The sequence below is a fragment of the Lepus europaeus genome, chromosome 11 (genome assembly GCF_033115175.1).
Source record: "Lepus europaeus isolate LE1 chromosome 11, mLepTim1.pri, whole genome shotgun sequence".
Lineage (NCBI taxonomy): Eukaryota > Metazoa > Chordata > Mammalia > Lagomorpha > Leporidae > Lepus > Lepus europaeus.
In genome coordinates, this window is record NC_084837.1 from 87,261,189 (window position 1) to 87,277,990 (window position 16,802).

Below are 16,802 nucleotides of genomic sequence, written 5' to 3' on the forward strand. Positions count from 1 at the left end.
CTGGGGTCCGCCCCGTGGCAGGAATCCCTCAGGTCTCCGGACAGACGGGGCTCCGGGATGGCTGGGGCCGGGTCTCCCTGACGCTGCTCCGGGCTCAGCCCGAGCGCGCAGCGGGCGCCGAGCAAGTCATGAGTGACAGGAGGCGCCTTCCGGACACACCGGTCTCCAGCGCTTATCCACGCTGACCGGTCCTTTGTGCGTCGCCAGCCTCTGGCATTTCGAAGCGCTGCCCTGAAGAAGCGCCGCGAGCGCGCTGATGGCGATCCCGGAGGCGGCCGCGGCGCGCCACGGCGTCACCGCGCCAGGACACGCCCCCTCTCCCGCCCGCGCCCCGCCCGCGCCCCGCCCACGCCCGGCTCGCGCGGCTGCCCCCCGGCGTGTCACTGCGCAGGCGCGGCCCGCGAGCGTGGGGTGTCGCGAGGCTGCCGGGCTGCGGGCGCTCCGGAGCGCGGGGGTTTGCGGCCTGCGTTCGGCCGGCTCCAGCCGCGCACTACGTGAGGCAGCGAGGTCCCGCGAGCAGAGCCTGCCGGCGGCGCCCTGGGCAGTGTGGCCATGGAGAACCAGGTGCTGACTCCGCACGTCTACTGGGCTCAGCGACACCGCGAACTGTATCTGCGCGTGGAGCTGAGTGATGTGCAGGTAAAGGCCGCGTCTGGGCTGCGGGGAGCGCGCGGGACCGCGGCTCCGGGGAGGGGGGTGCGTGCCGCGACCCGCGCCCGCTGTGTCCGTGCGCGCGCAGCCAGGCTGCGGTGCGCCGGCGAGATAGGCGAGGCGGTGCGCTCGCGGCGTGCCGGCCCGTGTGGGGCGCCCACGCAGATCCCCGGCCGGGGCGCGACCCCGCACACGCAGCCGGGGCTGCAGAGCGCCTCGGGCGCTGCGTGAGCCCGGCGTGGGCGTCGGAGGCCGCCCCGGGCCGCCTCTTTGTTCGCAGTGCGCGGCCCAGCTCGGCCGTCGGGGTTCGAGTTGGCGGAGGCGCGGGATGGACCGGCGGCTCGGTGGTGCGGTGACACAGTGGCCTGCGGTGCCGCGGCCGGACCTCTGGCCCTGGAACGTTCCGGAGGCTGCGGCGGCCACACCCACCTGCCAACCGTTTCGGGATAGGAATCATTCTTACTACTTTGAATTTTGACCTCCGCAGGGCATTCCGAAGGCGGTGAGCTTAGGTTTGCCGAGTTTCACGGGGAAAGCGCTTATGTTTCGTATCCACACCCCCTCATTTGATAGAACTGAAACCCCCCATGCTGGAAGCCCCCCTCCTCGCTGCCCAGATCTTCCAGGGTTCGGGTCTGGGGGTGCTGGAGTTTCCTTCTGGAATGTTCTCAGTCGTGCCTTCTCCCCGCGCTGCTTGACGTCGCTGGCACCCTGTGCCCTCATCCATTCACTGCACCGAACTCTCCGCCTGCGAGGCGGGCCCTTAGGCTGGCGGCTGTCACCTTGTCTGTCATCTTGTATTGCAGAGCGTGGCTGCCTTCTGAGCGTTGACTTCAGTTTTGTTTTTTTTTTTTTTTTTTTAATTTATTTATTTGAAAGGTAGAGTTACAGCGAGAGACAGTGCTCTTCCATTGTCCGTTCACTCCCCAGCTGGACACAGTGGCCCAGCTTGGGCCAGGCTGAGGTCAGGAGCCTGGGACTCCATCAGGGTCTCCCATGTGGGTGCAGGGATCCAAGCCCTTGGGCCATCTTCCACTGCTTTTTCAGGCGCATTAGCAGGGAGCTGGATCGGAAGTAGGGCAGCCAGGACTCCAACTGGCTCTCAGGCGATGCAGGCTTCTCAGGTGGTGGCTTAACCTGCTGGGCCACAGTGCCTGTCCTGTTGGCTGGAATTTGTTGAACTTAATGTTTGCTTCTGGAGTAGTAACCTGTTTTGCTGTTGAACGATGAAAACAGTACTGAGCAAAGGCGCCTTAAATAGCTGTGACATTGTAATGTGGCATTTAATGTGTTAAACCACACCGTTATATTTTTGCCTCAAAGGATGAATAAATGGTGCAGTCTCCCTCTACTCTGCTTCATGGTGCTCTAATAAAATAGGAGAAAACAGAAATCTCGTAGTTGGGGACTTGGATCTGCATCCAGAGATTTCACCGGCCAAAGGCAAAAGTGCAGGACGGGTGTTTTAACAACCTCTTTAAGTGTTTTGTTAAGCAATATGTAGACCAGGTTAAATAAACTCAGGCTCTGCTCTCTCTAGATGTATCATGTGATATGGATAGGACATTCTGGAATATTTTTGAAGCTGCAGGCAGAAAAAGTGTTTTTTGGGGGGAATGTGATGATGGTAAAAAGAAAAGGAAATTGGACAAATTACAAAATGAACCATATGTATATTTTTCTTGAAAGATCTAAACCTTTTGTAGTTAAGAAACACGAACATAATGCTAATCATATTTTGTATGTTTAGAAGTATGGAGGTATATATGAGAAATATGTAATAAATAAAAGACATAAGAGAGAAAAAATAAAATTATCTTTTGGAGAGAGAATTCCTTTTAAAAATTTTTTGGGGAAACAATTTAGTTTTTGGCTTTTTTAGGGTTTCAGAGCTGCGGTTCTGAGGCATCCAGTTCAAGTACTATGAGTTTACAAACAACGTGTTAATGCCATTCATAAAAATAAATCCTGTCTTACGTCTGTAAGCTGCTACAGACTTACTTAGGTGAGTCAGACAGACCGACTTTCCTAAGACAGGCAGTCTAGAAGGAAGCATAGTAGCATAAAGACAAAGTTTTGTTCATGAGTCTGTTTATTGGTAGAATTGTAGTTGAGTATTGAACTAGAATTTGTTACTTCTCATTTCCTTAGAGATGGCTCCCAGAAATGAGTAGTATTCATGTCAAACTGTGACGGGGAGAACTTTCCAGAAAGAGAACCATGTGGACTTGTAGATACTTGTAACATGTCACTTTTATTATACCATTGTCCTACACAGAGACCACCAGGAACCCACCAAGAGTTTAAAAAGTTGAGTTTCTTACTCAGTACAGCCAAGATGAGCAAACTTCCTGGGGAAGCTTGGGTGTCTCATTAAGCTGCTGCCTGCAGAGCCTGCATCCCATATGGGTCCCGGTTGGAGTCCTGGCCACTCCACTTCCAGTCCAGCTCCCTGCTGATATGCCTGGGGAGAAAGTGGAAGGTGGCTCAGTTGCTTGGGCCCCTGCACCCAGTGGGGAAACCTGGAAGAAGCTCCTGGCTCCTGGATTTGGTCTGGCCCAGCTCTGGCCATTGTAGCCATTTGGGGAGTAAACCAGTGGATGGAAGATCTCTTTCTCTTTCTGTCTCTATCTCTGTCTCTCTCTCCTTCTGTAACTCTGCCTTTCAAATAAAATCTTTTTTTTTTTTTTTTTTTAAATATGTTGGAACCAATTATAGGATTGGATGTTGGTGACTGGAGCCGGGGACGGTTTCAGGAAGTGGGCGTCCACTTTAGATGCTGTCAGAAAACAGGAACAATTCTGAATAAATCTAACCTGCAGGCAGAGGAGACTGGCACAAGAATAAAGCTGGTTGGTAGAGAATTAGCTGTCAACTTGGTTTGGTTAAGCAAGGAAGGCTATTTGGTCATTTTGTGAGTGGCCTACACGTACTACCCATGTGTTTGTGCTTACACAGCATTATCAAATGGCCCTTGTCTCATTCCACCAAGCATTCAGAGTAACCTGTAGAAACTTGTATGTCATGAGATTGCTTAGGACAGTAACGTGGCCTTGCCATGCTCCTGAATGTCAGGGCTACTGCTCCGTTTTTGTTTGTTTGTTTTCTTTTATCAATTGATTGCTTGGTGCAGGGCCTGTTGAAATCAGTGGTTCTGGCTGAAGATGAAGCAATTCATTTATTTGTTCAATAAAAGCCATTTATGGAGGTCTGCTCTGGTCTGTCATGACCTCGGTGCTGGGTTCTTGGACAGCTCTCTAATACCCCCTGCTTTCTGCAGTGTGTCCTGCAGCTTCTGTGTGTTTGTTTTAGAGGGTGCTGAGTTCCAGTGTGGAGCATCTGCCCCTCCCCCTATCACCTGAGACACAGGGAACTGTCCAGTGTGTCCCATCCCATTGTCAAAGCTGCAGGGCTAAATGAGGAACCACTGCTCATGTGAGGAAGCATGGGTGACAAAAAGGACTTTCAAGTGGCGTTGCGGGTGTGTGTGGTGAGCACGCAGGCCAGCTGGGCAGTCTGCTCTCAGAATAGTGCACCCGTCTGTCCCAGCAACCAGGCTTGCTAAACCACTTCTTCACTCCTCAGGGTTTTGTTTGTTTTAGACATGTGTGGACAGAGTGCAGGGCTGTGTTTGGGAGCTGTCTGAAGGACAGAGTTCTCGTCCTCGCCAGACAGTTCCATGGAAGGAGTGTAACTGAACACGTGACATTGCGTCCTTCCTCTTCCATTCCCATCTGGTGACTGGATAGTTCACCTAGCCTTTATGAGATTGGTGTCTTCATCCCAGAATAACACCCAATTCGTAGGACCGTTCTGAGGTTTGAATTGGGGAATGGAGTTGGAGGAGCTCTGTAAATTCTAGCGTGCTGTTTAAGTGTGAGGTGTTGTTATGACTGTGAGTAGAGCTTAGATGAGTGGGACACACACAGAGAGCAAGAGATTGGTGTGGAGTCTATTAGCTGATCCATCCATACATAAACACTTAGTGTGTGACAGGGGTGTCATCCAGATTAATGGGGAAAGGGTGAAACTGCACGGGGACAGTTTGTGATCCAAATGGCAAAAAATAAAGGAAAATCCTGCCTTATGCCATACACAAAAATCAATTGGGGGTGGTGGTTAATGACCTTCATGCAGAAAACAAAACTACTGAAAGAAAATATGGCCTTTCTCTCTGTCTCTCTCTCTCACTGTCCACTCAGCCTGTCCAAAAAAAGAAAGAAAGAAAATATGGGAGACTATCTAATATTGGAACGGGGAAGAATGTCTTAAGACACACAAAACACTGGACTGGCGCTGTGGCACAGTAAGCTGAGCCTCTGCCTTTGTTGCCGGTGTCCCATATGGGTGCCGATTGGAGTCCCAGCTCCTCTTCCTTTCCAGCTCTCTGCAATGGCCTGGGAAAGCAGTGGAAGATTGCACCGGGCACCTGGCTTTGTATTGGCTCCAGCCGTGCCAATTGGGGATTGAACCAGTGGGTGGAAGACCCCTTTCTCTCTTTCTCCCTCTCTCTGTCTATAACTCTGCCTCTCAAGTAAATTAAAAAAAATCCTAAATAAAAAGATTGACAAATTTCAGACAAATTTGAGGAAGATATTTGCAGCACACATTGACAAATGACTAGCATCTGGAATGCTTGAAGCACACTTACAGATTACTAAGAAAAAGACTTATTGACATGGGCACTTGGCCCAGGTGCTGCATTGGATGCCTGTATACCAGTGTACCTGGCTCAGATTCCAACTCTGCTTCCAGTCCAGCTTCCTGCTAGTGTGCACCCTGGGAAGGCAACAGATGGATGACTCAAGTACTTAGGCTTTGACACCCATTTGAGAGACCTGGATTGAGTTCCTAGCTCCTGGCTTTGACCTGAGCCAGCCACGGATGTTGCTGGCATTTGGGGAGTGAACCAGCAGATAGAAGACCTCTATTTCTTTGTCTTGTTTTTTCTTTGCTTTTAAATAAAAAGAAAATAAATAAAGCATTTTTAATTTATGTATTTGAAAGGCAGAGTTACAGAGAGGCAGAGGCAGAGGCAGAGAGAGAGAGAGAGGTCTTCCATCTGCTGGTTCAATCCCCAAATGGCTGCAGTGGCTGGAGCTGAGCCACTCTGAAGCCAGGAGCTTGGAGCTTCTTCCACATCTGCTACGTTGGTGCAGGGGCCCAAGGACTTGGGCCATCTTCTGCTGCTTTCTCAGGCTCATTAGCAGGGAGCTGGATCAGAAATAGAGCAACCAGGTCTTGAACCAGTGTCCATATGGGATTGTCAGCACTGCAGGCAGCGGCTTTACCTGCTATGCCAAAATTTAAAACAGAAAAAGACATTGTTCAATAGAGAAAAGGGCAGATAATAGCAACAGATCAGAGTAAAAGGAAACAGGAATGGCCAATAACCCTGAAAAGATGCTTTCTCCCACTTACATCAGGGACATGTAGATTATAACAATGGTACTGTTTCTCACAGTAGTTTGGGGAAAATGAAAAAGCCTGATATTATCAACCACTGGTGAAGACATTCAGTGATGGAACTTTTTATTTAAAAAATTTATTTGAAAGAGTGACAGAAAGAGAGTGAGAGCGAGAGAGAGAGAAAGAGATATTTTCCATCCACTGATTTACTTTGCAAATGTCCCCAAAGGCTGAGGATGGGCCAGGTCAAAGCCAGGAGCCCTGGACCCCAGCCTGGCCTCCCACCTAGATGGCAGGGCCCCAAGTGCTTGTACTACCTTCTGCTGCCTTCCCAGACACATAACAGGGAGCTGGATCTGAAGCATGGCAGCTGGGATTCAGAGCCATTGCTCCAATATGGGATGTAGAATGCCAGCATCACAATATCAAATAAAAATCAAGATGACGAATGACATAGGCAGTGTGAGGCTATAAACGTAACATGTAGAGTAATGCTGTGTATTATTATGTGAATAAAGAAGTACAGTGGGAGGGGCTGGTGCTGTGGCACAGAGGGTTAACACCCTGGCCTGAAGCACCAACATCCCATATGGGTGCCGGTTCTGGTCCCGGCTGCTCCACTTCCGAGCCAGCTCTCTGCTATGGCCTGGAAAAGCAGTAGAAGATGGCCCAAGTGCTTGGGCCCCTGCACCTGTGTAGGAGACCTGGAAGGAGCTCCTGGCTCCTGGCTTCAGATCAGCGCAGCTCCGGCTGTTGCGGCCACTTGGGGAGTGAATCATTGGATGGAAGATCTCTCTCTCTCTGCTTCTCCTCTCTCTGTGTAACTCTGACTTCCAAATAAATAAATAAATCTTTTTTTTTTTTTTAATACAGTGGGAATGATAAACTTCCAATTCCAGAATAGTGGTTACCTGCAAGGCCTGATGTGTCTGAGGATCAAGTCATTGTGTAGCTGCATCTGTCTGTTTTCTTAATTTGTAAGAAAAACCTTTAAAAGGGTTTGTTTGTGTGTTTGAAAGGCAGGATGTCAGAGAGAGACAGACATAAAGATCTTCCATCCACTGAGTTCACTCCCTAAATGGCTGCAGCGGCCAGGGCTGGACCAGGCCGAAGCCAGGAGCCAGGCACTTCTTCCAGGTCTCTCACATGGGTGCAGGGACCCAAGCACTTGGGCCATGTTCTGCTGCTTCTTTCAGGCACACTAGCAGGAAGCCAGATTGGAAGCAGAGTAGCCAGGACTCAAACCAGCATTCTGATACGGGATCACATGATACTAGTGTCACAAATGGCAGTCTAACCTGCTGTGCTATATCATTGACCCCTATTTTTTTAAAAAAACAGGCAAACAAAATGCTAATGGATGATGGGTGTAATGGTATTTGATATATTTTTAAGGTTTTGCCTGATTGTTTGAGATACTTCATAGTAAAAATTCAGTAGGTCTAATCTAAGCTGTTTATAACCATGGTACAGAAACATAAAGTGGTAAATTAAATATTTGATGACTGTCGATCACTCAGTGGTTCAGGCCCAGTGCTAAGTGCTAGATATTGTGGTGAGCAACATGTATAAAGGCACCATCTTCAGGATGAGCAAGACAGACAGTGGATAAGTTAATAAAATAACTCCCTAGATAAGTGCTATGAGAGAAATAAAGAGGGTGATGAAACAGAGGAAAGTTGGTAGAAGCCCTTTTGTATTGAGCATCAGGGAAGGCTTCATTGAGGAGGTGATAACTGAACTTTGTGCAACTTGAAGGATCGGAGGAGTTATGCAGAAAGCTGGGAGCAGAACATTCTAACAAGTGCACAGACTTAAAGGCAGACTAGGGCTTGGTGGGTTCCAGGAACGGAACATTTGTTAGTATGCGTGGAGTGCAGTAAGTGAGAATAAATGAGAGGGAGATGAGGTTGGAAGAGTCTGCAGGATGTAGGGCGTGCAGAGCCTTGTTGCCATGGTAGAGAGCTTGGATTTTAATGTGAGCAAAGGAAACCATTAAAGAGGGTTAAGTGGAAGAATAGCTTCGTAGAGTTTGTGTTTTTGAAAAGGTGGTTCTAGCTGCAATGTGGATTATAAAGGGCAGAAGTGAAATCTGGAAAACCATTTAGGCTGTTGATGAAATAGTGGGAGCGAGAAGGTGTGTGGCCGTGGGATGGCGGCGGAGGTGGAGCGGCCTGGACAGATGTGTATCTGGAGAGGATCTCCCTGGCGTGCTGGCTTTCGTGTGGGGCAGAGGAGGAGGGAGGGAAGAATCAGCAACTTGTCTTAAAATGTTGGCCTCAGTGCAAAGTGGGTGATGGAACAGTTTGCTGAAATGGTTAAGACTGCAGAGGGTTAGGGGCCAACAAGCAGAGTTTGCTCTTGGGCATGTTAGTCTGAGACCTTATTTTAGACATTTCCCATATAGAAATGTGAGCTAGTCATGTAACTATACACACAGCATTCAGGGCAGTGGTCTGGGCTGAAAATAGAATAGTATGATACCGTAGGCCTACCTGATACAAAATGTACTGTTGTTTTATGTACTCTGAGGGAACAGATGCTGCTACTGGTTAAACATGGTGCTTTCCTATCCCTTTGAATATTTGCCATTTATTGAAAACAGTCAGTGCCGTCCAGCTAAGGACTGCCGGCAGCAAGCACACCCTGCAGTTTTACAAGCCGGCTTTCTGGCTGGCTTAGTGAGGGAGAGCACATGCGTGGAGAAGCATGTGGTAGTTTGGTGCAGTGTTTGGCGTGGTTGGTTCTGGCGGGGAGGGATGCCCACAAGCCACATCAGAGTGCCTGGGTTCGACGGCTAGATCTGGCTCCTGACTCCAGCTTCCTGCCAATGTGGACTATGGGAGGCAGTGGTGATTGCTTAAGTGATTGGTTCCTGCCACCATGTGGGGACAGTCTCAGGCATGAGCAAGGCCAATAAGGTCCCTGGCTTGTGGGAATCCTGGATGCTGAGGCTGCTGGTGGTGGTCGAGGGCAGGCAAGTGCAGCAGGTGAAGGCATCAGACATTCCAGCTCAGAATTTCAGGAAGCAAGCAAAAGCAAACATTGAGGAGAAATGAGAACTCCTTCCAACTGGGTGACAGGGAATGTCTTTAGAGGAGGTGGCTTTTGAGCAGAAGCCATGTCAAACATTATGGGGACCAAAGGTGACAGGGAGAGACCAACTGCTGGAAAACCCTGAGATGGGGAGCCCGCAGTGGTGAGTTCAGATTACAAATGGGTTGACAGGTGAAACCCCAAACTTCTCTGTAGGCTGTATGCCATGTGGTGGGCTGCTTTGGTCTTCAGGAAGCCATTCTATGACAAGGAACTACTAAATATTGACAATTGGTGTAACAGTAGAGTTAGAAACATACCAGGGGATTCCAATTCAATCCCATCAAGGTGGCATGTACCAATGCCATCTCACTAGTCCAAGTGATCAATTTCTGTTCACAATTGATCATAATGATAGGACTAAGAATCAAAGAGATCACATAATCAAGACTAGTGTCTGAAAATACTAACTGATAGAACAAAAAAGGGAGAGAACGATCCAACATGGGAAGCGGGATACACAGCAGACTCATAGAATGGCGGATGTCCTAAATAGCACTCTGGCCTCAGAATCAGCCCTAAAGGCATTCGGATCTGGCTGAAAAGCCCATGAGAATATTTCAGGCATGGAAAGCCAAGACACTCTGTCAAAAAAAAAAAAAAATGACCTAAATGAAAGATCTCCGTGAGTGAGATCCTAGTGGAAAGAACAGGTCATCAAAGAAGGAGGTACCTTTCTCTGAAGGGAAGAGAGAACTTCCACTTTGACTATGACCTTGTCTAAATATGATAAGAGTCGGTGAACTCAAAAGGCTTCCATAGCCTTGGCAACTCATGACTGGAGCCTAGGGAGATTACTGATGCCATAAACAAGAGTGTCAGTTTGTTAAGTCAATAACAGGAGTCACTGTGCACTTACTCCTCATGTAGGATCTCTGTCCTTAATGTGTGTACCTTGTGATTTAATGCTATAACTAGTACTCAAACAGTATTTTTCACTTTGTGTTTCTATGTGGGTGCAAACTGTTGAAATCTTTACTTAATATATACTAAACTGATCTTCTGTATATAAAGAGAATTGAAAGTGAATCTTGATGTGAATGGAAGGGGAGAGGGAGCGGGAGAGGGGAGGGTTGAGGGTGGGAGGGAAGTTATTGGGGGGGGGAAGCCATTGTGATCCATAAGCTGTACTTTGGAAATTTATATTCATCAAATAAAAGTTTAAAAAAAAATTGGTGGAGGAAAGAGCAGCATAGGGTCGAGGGTTGCGGCTCAGAAATGTCGAAGTGGAGCAGAGGAGAGTGAGCAGGCGAAGGAGGCGGAGGAGGGGCAGACCGTAAGGTGTAAAACCTGGGACAGCAAACACATCCCCAAATGCCCACAACAGCCAGGACTGCACCCCAACACCCGCCCCAGGGAACCAGATTTGCACTGTAAATACTGGGAGGTGAGAAGCCTCATAAGAGTAAATTTGAGGGGCTGGCCTGTGGTGTAGAGTTTTAAGCTATTGCCTGCAGTGCCAGCATCCCATATTGGTGCTATTTCAGGTCCTGGCTGCTCCACTTCTAATCCAGCTCACTGCTAATGGCCTGCGAAAAGCAGTAGAAGATGGCCCAAGTGTTTAGGTCCCTGCATCCACAAGGGAGACCTGGGTGAAGCTCCTGGATCCTGGATCCTGGCTTTGGCCTGGCCCAGCCCTGGCTGCTGCAGCCATTTGGGGGAATGAACCATTGGATGGAAGATCTCTCTTTCTCTCTGTAACTGCCTTTCAAATGAATAAATCTTTTTTTTTTTTTCCCTTAAAGATAAATTTGAATTGGAGATTTTAGAATGACTTTATGGGCAGGCTTTGTGACACAGTGGGTTAAACTGCCACCTGGTTTGCCTACATCTCATATTGGAGGGCCTGGGATCAAATTCTGCCTCCATTTCCAATACAATTTCCTGCTAATATGCCTAGGAGGCCGCAGTGATGACCCAAATACTTGGGTTCTGACTATCCACATGGGGGACTCGGATGGAGTTCCTGGCTGCTGGCTTTGGCCTGACCCAGGTCCAGCTGTTGCTGGCATTTGGACAGTGAACATTTGGATGGAAGATCTGTCTCTCTTTCTCTCTGTTACTCTGCCTTTCAAATGAATGAATGAATGAATAAATAAATAAATGAAATTGCTAGTTAGATCCCTGAAAGATGAACCTTAAGTAGACTTCACTGTGTCTGGGTCATGGCTTCCAAGCAAAGGCTCCTTGAAGACATGGCTGATTATCCCAAGTCTGTGCAGGAGAAACTACAAAATCCTCAAAGGGTACAAAGTCACATCGGAACAATACAGGAGCTGGTGTGAGGGGATTTCCACTGGCCAAATTTGTGAAAACTTGAACACAAAAAGATTAAGTAGGGGCTGACCTTTGGCCTTGTAGTTGACACCACTTGGGACACCTGCATCCCTTATTGGGGTCCCTGGGTTCGAGTCCTGGCTACACTCCTAAGTCCAGCTTCCTGCCAGTGCTCCAGTAGTAGTGTTCCTGGCACCAGAGACCTGGATTGAGTTCCTGTTTCCTGGGTATTCTCTCGGGCCCAGCCTTAGTCATTGTAGGTGTTTGGGAGTGAACCTGCATATGGGAGATCAATCTCCCTCCCTCCCTCCCTCCCTCCCTTTCTCCGTCCTTCCTCTTTGCTTTTCAAATTTAAACCCCCTCTTAGAGGAGTATTTGGCATAGTGGTTAGGATGTTTTCATCTTGTATTTTCTTTTTAGATTTATTTATTTATTTGAGAGGCAGGGCTAGAGAGAGACAGAGAGAGAGGTCTTCCATCAGCTGTTTCACTCCCCAGATAGCCACAACAGCTGGAGCTGGGCCTGGACCTTCTTCCAGGTCTCCCGTATGGGTGCCTGGGTCCAAGGACTTGGGCCATCCTCCACTGCTTTCCTAGGTGCATTAGCAGGGAACTGGGTTGGAAGTGGAGCAGCCAGGACTCAAACTGGTGCCCATATGGGATGCTGGCATTGCAGGTGGAGGCTTAGCCTACTACGCCACAGCACCAGCCCAGTACTGTTTCTTATAACTATGTGTAAAAAAAAAGAATCTACAGTTAAGTCAACAAAAATTTCAGTTTAAAAATGGAGAGGAGAGAAAGTGAAAACTCTTCCTTCTAGAAGAATGCTGGCTGGAAATGAAAAAGGAGTGATTGAACAGGAAGTGCTCACTTTGTGACCTCCAGTGTAAGATGGAATGAGGTGAGGATTAACAATAAAAAGGGTGAGATAGGTTCAGCAGGCTGTAGTGTTAGAGCACTTGGTGGTTACAGAAGGAAGTGTCCCCCAGTGGAGAGATCTGGCAGTCACCTTTTCAATTAAGTGATCAAATTTGACATCACCATCAGACAACATGGACCCTCTCTTACGATGCGTTAAGTACTCATATCACCTGTGAAATATTTCTATCAAAAATGTTTAATATGAAGCAATGTCCAGATAAATCCAGAATATAGTACAATTTTTTTTTAAGATTTATTTTATTTATTTGAAAGAGTTATAGAGAGAGGCAGAGAGAGAGAGGTCTTCTACCCGCTGGTTCACTCCCCAGATGGCTGCAACGGCCAGAGCTGCGCCGATCCAAAGCCAGGAGCCAGGAACTTCTTCCGGGTCTCCCACGAGGGTGCAGGGGTCCAAGGACTTGGGTCATCTTCTAGTGCTATCCCAGGCCATAGCAGAGAGCTGGATCAGAAGAGGAGCAGCTGAGACTCGAACTGGTGCCCATATGTGTTGCCATCACTTCAGGCCAGGGCTTTAACCCACCGTGCCATGGCACCGGTCCCAGCATGGTACATTTTATTTTATTTTTTTTTAAGATTTTATTTATTTGAGAAGTAAAGTTACAGACAGTGAGAGGGAAAGACAGAGAGAAAGGTCTTCCGTCCGTTGGTTCACTTCCCAAGTGGCCGCAATGGCCAGAGCTGATCTGAAGCCAGGAGCCAGGGGCTTCTTCCCATCTCCCATGTGGATGCAGGGGCCCAAGGACTTGGGCCATCTTCTACTGTTTTCTCGGGGCACAGCGGAGAGCTGGATTGGAAGAGGAGCAGCCGGGACTAGAACCGGTGCCCATATGGGATGCTGGTGCTGCAGGTGGAGGATTAACCTACTGTGCCACTGCGCCGGCCCCAACATGGTACATTTTAAAAGAGAGCTGGCATAATTTAAAAAAAGGAGAGGTTTATATTAAAGTAGACACGACAATCAAATTTAATGTATGAACCTTGATTGGATCTTGGATTTTAAAAAAGAATAAACATAGCAGTTTAAAGATAGCCACATCGGGAGCTCCCTCAATATATGTAGTTTTGTTTCTCTTCCCTTGAATCCATATGCGCCCTGTAGCAGCTTAGTGAGTAGAATGCTACAGAGAGATGCTGTGACCACTTCTAGGCTTAACCTTTTTTTTTAAAAAAAAAAACCATATTTTTAGCTTTATTTCAGCCAGATTAGGTTATCCATGAGCTGTGAAAAGCTATACTACCTTGTGATAAACCCATCAGTTCTCTAGGCTACAACCTTTTTAAGAGGATTGTCAGTTTCTGCTGCTTCTCTCTTGAACTTCCTCTCTCTTGCGACAGTTTTTCTTAGAACTCAGTAACCTTGCTGGTAGAAACCCAGGCCACATGGCGAGGCCACATACAGTTATTCTGTTGGGCATTCTCAGCTGAATTCCCAAATGACAGCTAACAGCAGTTATGAGCCAGATGAATGACCCACCTTGGACATCCCAGCCCAGTCACTCTGCTGTAGTCTGAGTCCACGTCCTGTGTAGCCGAAGAACTGGCTGAACCCGGTCAGCTGCAGAATCGTGTAAGACGAAATGCTGGTTTTGAGCCCCCAGTTTTTAGGGTGGTTTCTTGCATTACAATAAAGAACTGAAACAATTAAATATTTTTGGAATAATTGTTTGAATGTAGATTCTTTTTTTTTTTTTAATTTTTTTTTTTTTTTTTGACAGGCAGAGTGGACAGTGAGAGAGAGAGAGACAGAGAGAAAGGTCTTCCTTTTTTGCCATTGGTTCACCCTCCAATGGCCGCCGCGGTAGCGCTGCGGCCGGCGCACCGCGCTGTTCCGATGGCAGGAGCCAGGTGCTTCTCCTGGTCTCCCATGGGATGCAGGACCCAAGGACTTGGGCCATCCTCCACTGCACTCCCTGGCCACAGCAGAGAGCTGGCCTGGAAGAGGGGCAACCGGGACAGGATCGGTGCCCCAACCGGGACTAGAACCCGGTGTGCCGGCGCCGCAATTTTTTTTTTTTTTTTTTTTTTTACAGGCAGAGTGGACAGTGAGAGAGAGAGAGAGAGACAGAGAGAAAGGTCTTCCTTTTGCCGTTGGTTCACCCTCCAATGGCCGCCGCAGCCGGCGCACCGCGCTGATCCGAAGGCAGGAGCCAGGTGCTTCTCCTGGTCTCCCATGTGGGTGCAGGGCCCAAGCACTTGGGCCATCCTCCACTGCACTCCCAGGCCATAGCAGAGAGCTGGCCTGGAAGAGGAGCAACCAGGACAGAATCTGGCGCCTCGACTGGGACTAGAACCTGGTGTGCCGGCACTGCTAGGCAGAGGATTAGCCTATTGAGCCGCAGCGCCGGCTAGATTCTTTACTTAGATCCAGGATGGGTAATGGCCTGCGTGTGGGCCACGTAAGGCCTGCAACATCACTGGTCAGGCCCTGCCAAAGCAACCGCAGGCAGGACTCGAAATTCAGTACATTCATAGCAAGCTAATTTTTAATTTTTAATTAGCCTGTGAATGGTGTTATAAATATCCAAGTGGCACTTGGCGGACAAAAGGTTCCCCACCTCTGACTTAGATGATAAGGAATGACTGACGTTAGCTGTGAGAAGGCTTTGGTAAATACGTAAGGAAATATCTCCTCATTTCTAGGGGTGAAGTGTCATAATGGCTGCAGTTCATTTTGAAATGGTTCAGTGAGAAATGGGGGTGCAGACGAAAAGCAAATGTGACCGAATAAAATCAGTTGGTGAAAGGTGTTTGTTTTTATTATGCTGTTTTATCAGTTTTGTAGATTTAAATTTTTTTAAAATAAAAAGTTGAGAGAAAAACATTAAAAATACACAATATTTTGGTGGTTCCCAGCAACTACCAGCATAGCGTGTTCAGTGATTTACTAGAATTCATGGGGCTTGGTGTGTAGTTGTACTCACAGCTGAATTTGTTACAGGCAAAGGATACAGGACAGGACCAGCAAAGGAAAAAAAACACAGGCAGAGTCTGGAGAAACCCACACACAGGCCGGCCCCCTTATCCCCTCTCCCTCCTGTGACTTTGCCAACCATGTGCCAAGTTTCAGATTCCTGGAAGGAAGGCTGATATTAATACATCACATTATTTGTAGGAACAGTGAACCACCCTTAATACTTAGGGGATAGAGGAAAGTGAAGTTTGGGTGTCAACCAGAAGCTGACCTTGGAAGCAGGCCCTTTAATCTGTTAACTTAAAATTTTAGTTGAGAGAGAACGGGTCCATCTACTGGTTCACTCCTCGGATGGCCTGCAGCTACTGGGGCTGGGCTGGGTGAGGCTGAAACCAACCCACGTCTCCCACGTGGGTGGCAGAAACCCAGTTACGTGAGTGGTCAGAGGTGCCTCCCAGAGTGGAAGCATCCTTGTAAGGATAGCAGCCTCAGGCCTGCTGCTCACTTCTGCACGATGCTGAACACACCAAGATAAGCACTAATGATTCAATGAGAAGTTAACTCTTGTCTGAAGATTTAAGTGGGGCATAGGTCATTGACTCTGAGCTTCTTTCAGAGATTATGAAAATGGAGTGAATTGAATCCGTTTCCTCTGATTAAATGATTCAGGATATAGAGATGGACAAGGCAGAGCCCTGTCAAGTAACTAGTATAGAGGGGCAGAGGAGCCAGTAAATAAGAATTACAGAACAGCATGACAATTACGATAAAGGTGAATACAAAGTAGAAAGGAACTGTTAATTATGATGTTGGATTTGAGGAGGTGGGAAGAAGAATTAACTTGACCTTGACTTTAAAAGGTGAGTAGCGTTTCACAGACTTGGCGGCTAGGAAGGGCTTTCCAGTCAGAGGAAGAAGCGTAAGTGGATTGTGAGTGCTTAGTGTCTGCCAGACTCTTCATGTGTTACAATTCTCAACAGCAGTCTTGTGAGGTAAGTGCTTCTGTTATTATCTTTAAAATGCTGAGTGATAGAAATAAACAAAAAAGCATAGAACTGGGATTTGCACTTAGGCCTAGCTGACCTCAGAGCCGCCTTCTACCCTTTTCTTTACCACCCCTCTTTTCATAAGCAAAGGCATGTTCCTTTTCTCTTAAAAGATGGGCTGGGTCATACCAATCCACCTTTCTGTTAAAAACAACTGCAAGTGTTGAATAAAAACATTTTAAGGCAGGCGCCGTGGCTCAACAGGCTAATCCTCCGCCTTGCGGCGCCGCCACACCGGGTTCTAGTCCCGGTCGGGGTGCCGGATTCTGTCCTGGTTGCCCCTCTTCCAGGCCAGCTCTCTGCTGTGGCCAGGGAGTGCAGTGGAGGATGGCCCAAGTGCTTGGGCCCTGCACCCCATGGGAGACCAGGAGAAGCACCTGGCTCCTGCCTTCGGATCAGCGCGGTGCACCGGCTGCAGTGCACAGGCCGCGGCGGCCATTGGAGGGTGAACCAATGGCAAAGGAAGACCTT

At 48.2% G+C, this 16,802-nt stretch overlaps 1 protein-coding gene across 1 annotated transcript in view; it reads left to right on the forward strand.

Annotated features, from left to right (window-relative positions):
- Positions 1–400: 400 nt before the first annotated feature.
- The window catches only part of HACD3 (3-hydroxyacyl-CoA dehydratase 3), a 46,797-nt gene continuing 30,395 nt past the window's right edge, over positions 401–16,802 (forward strand). The window contains exon 1 of the mRNA XM_062206159.1: positions 401–639. Coding sequence (XP_062062143.1) covers positions 553–639 — 87 coding nt within the window. The 5' untranslated portion in view covers positions 401–552. The remainder of the gene's footprint in view (positions 640–16,802) is intronic.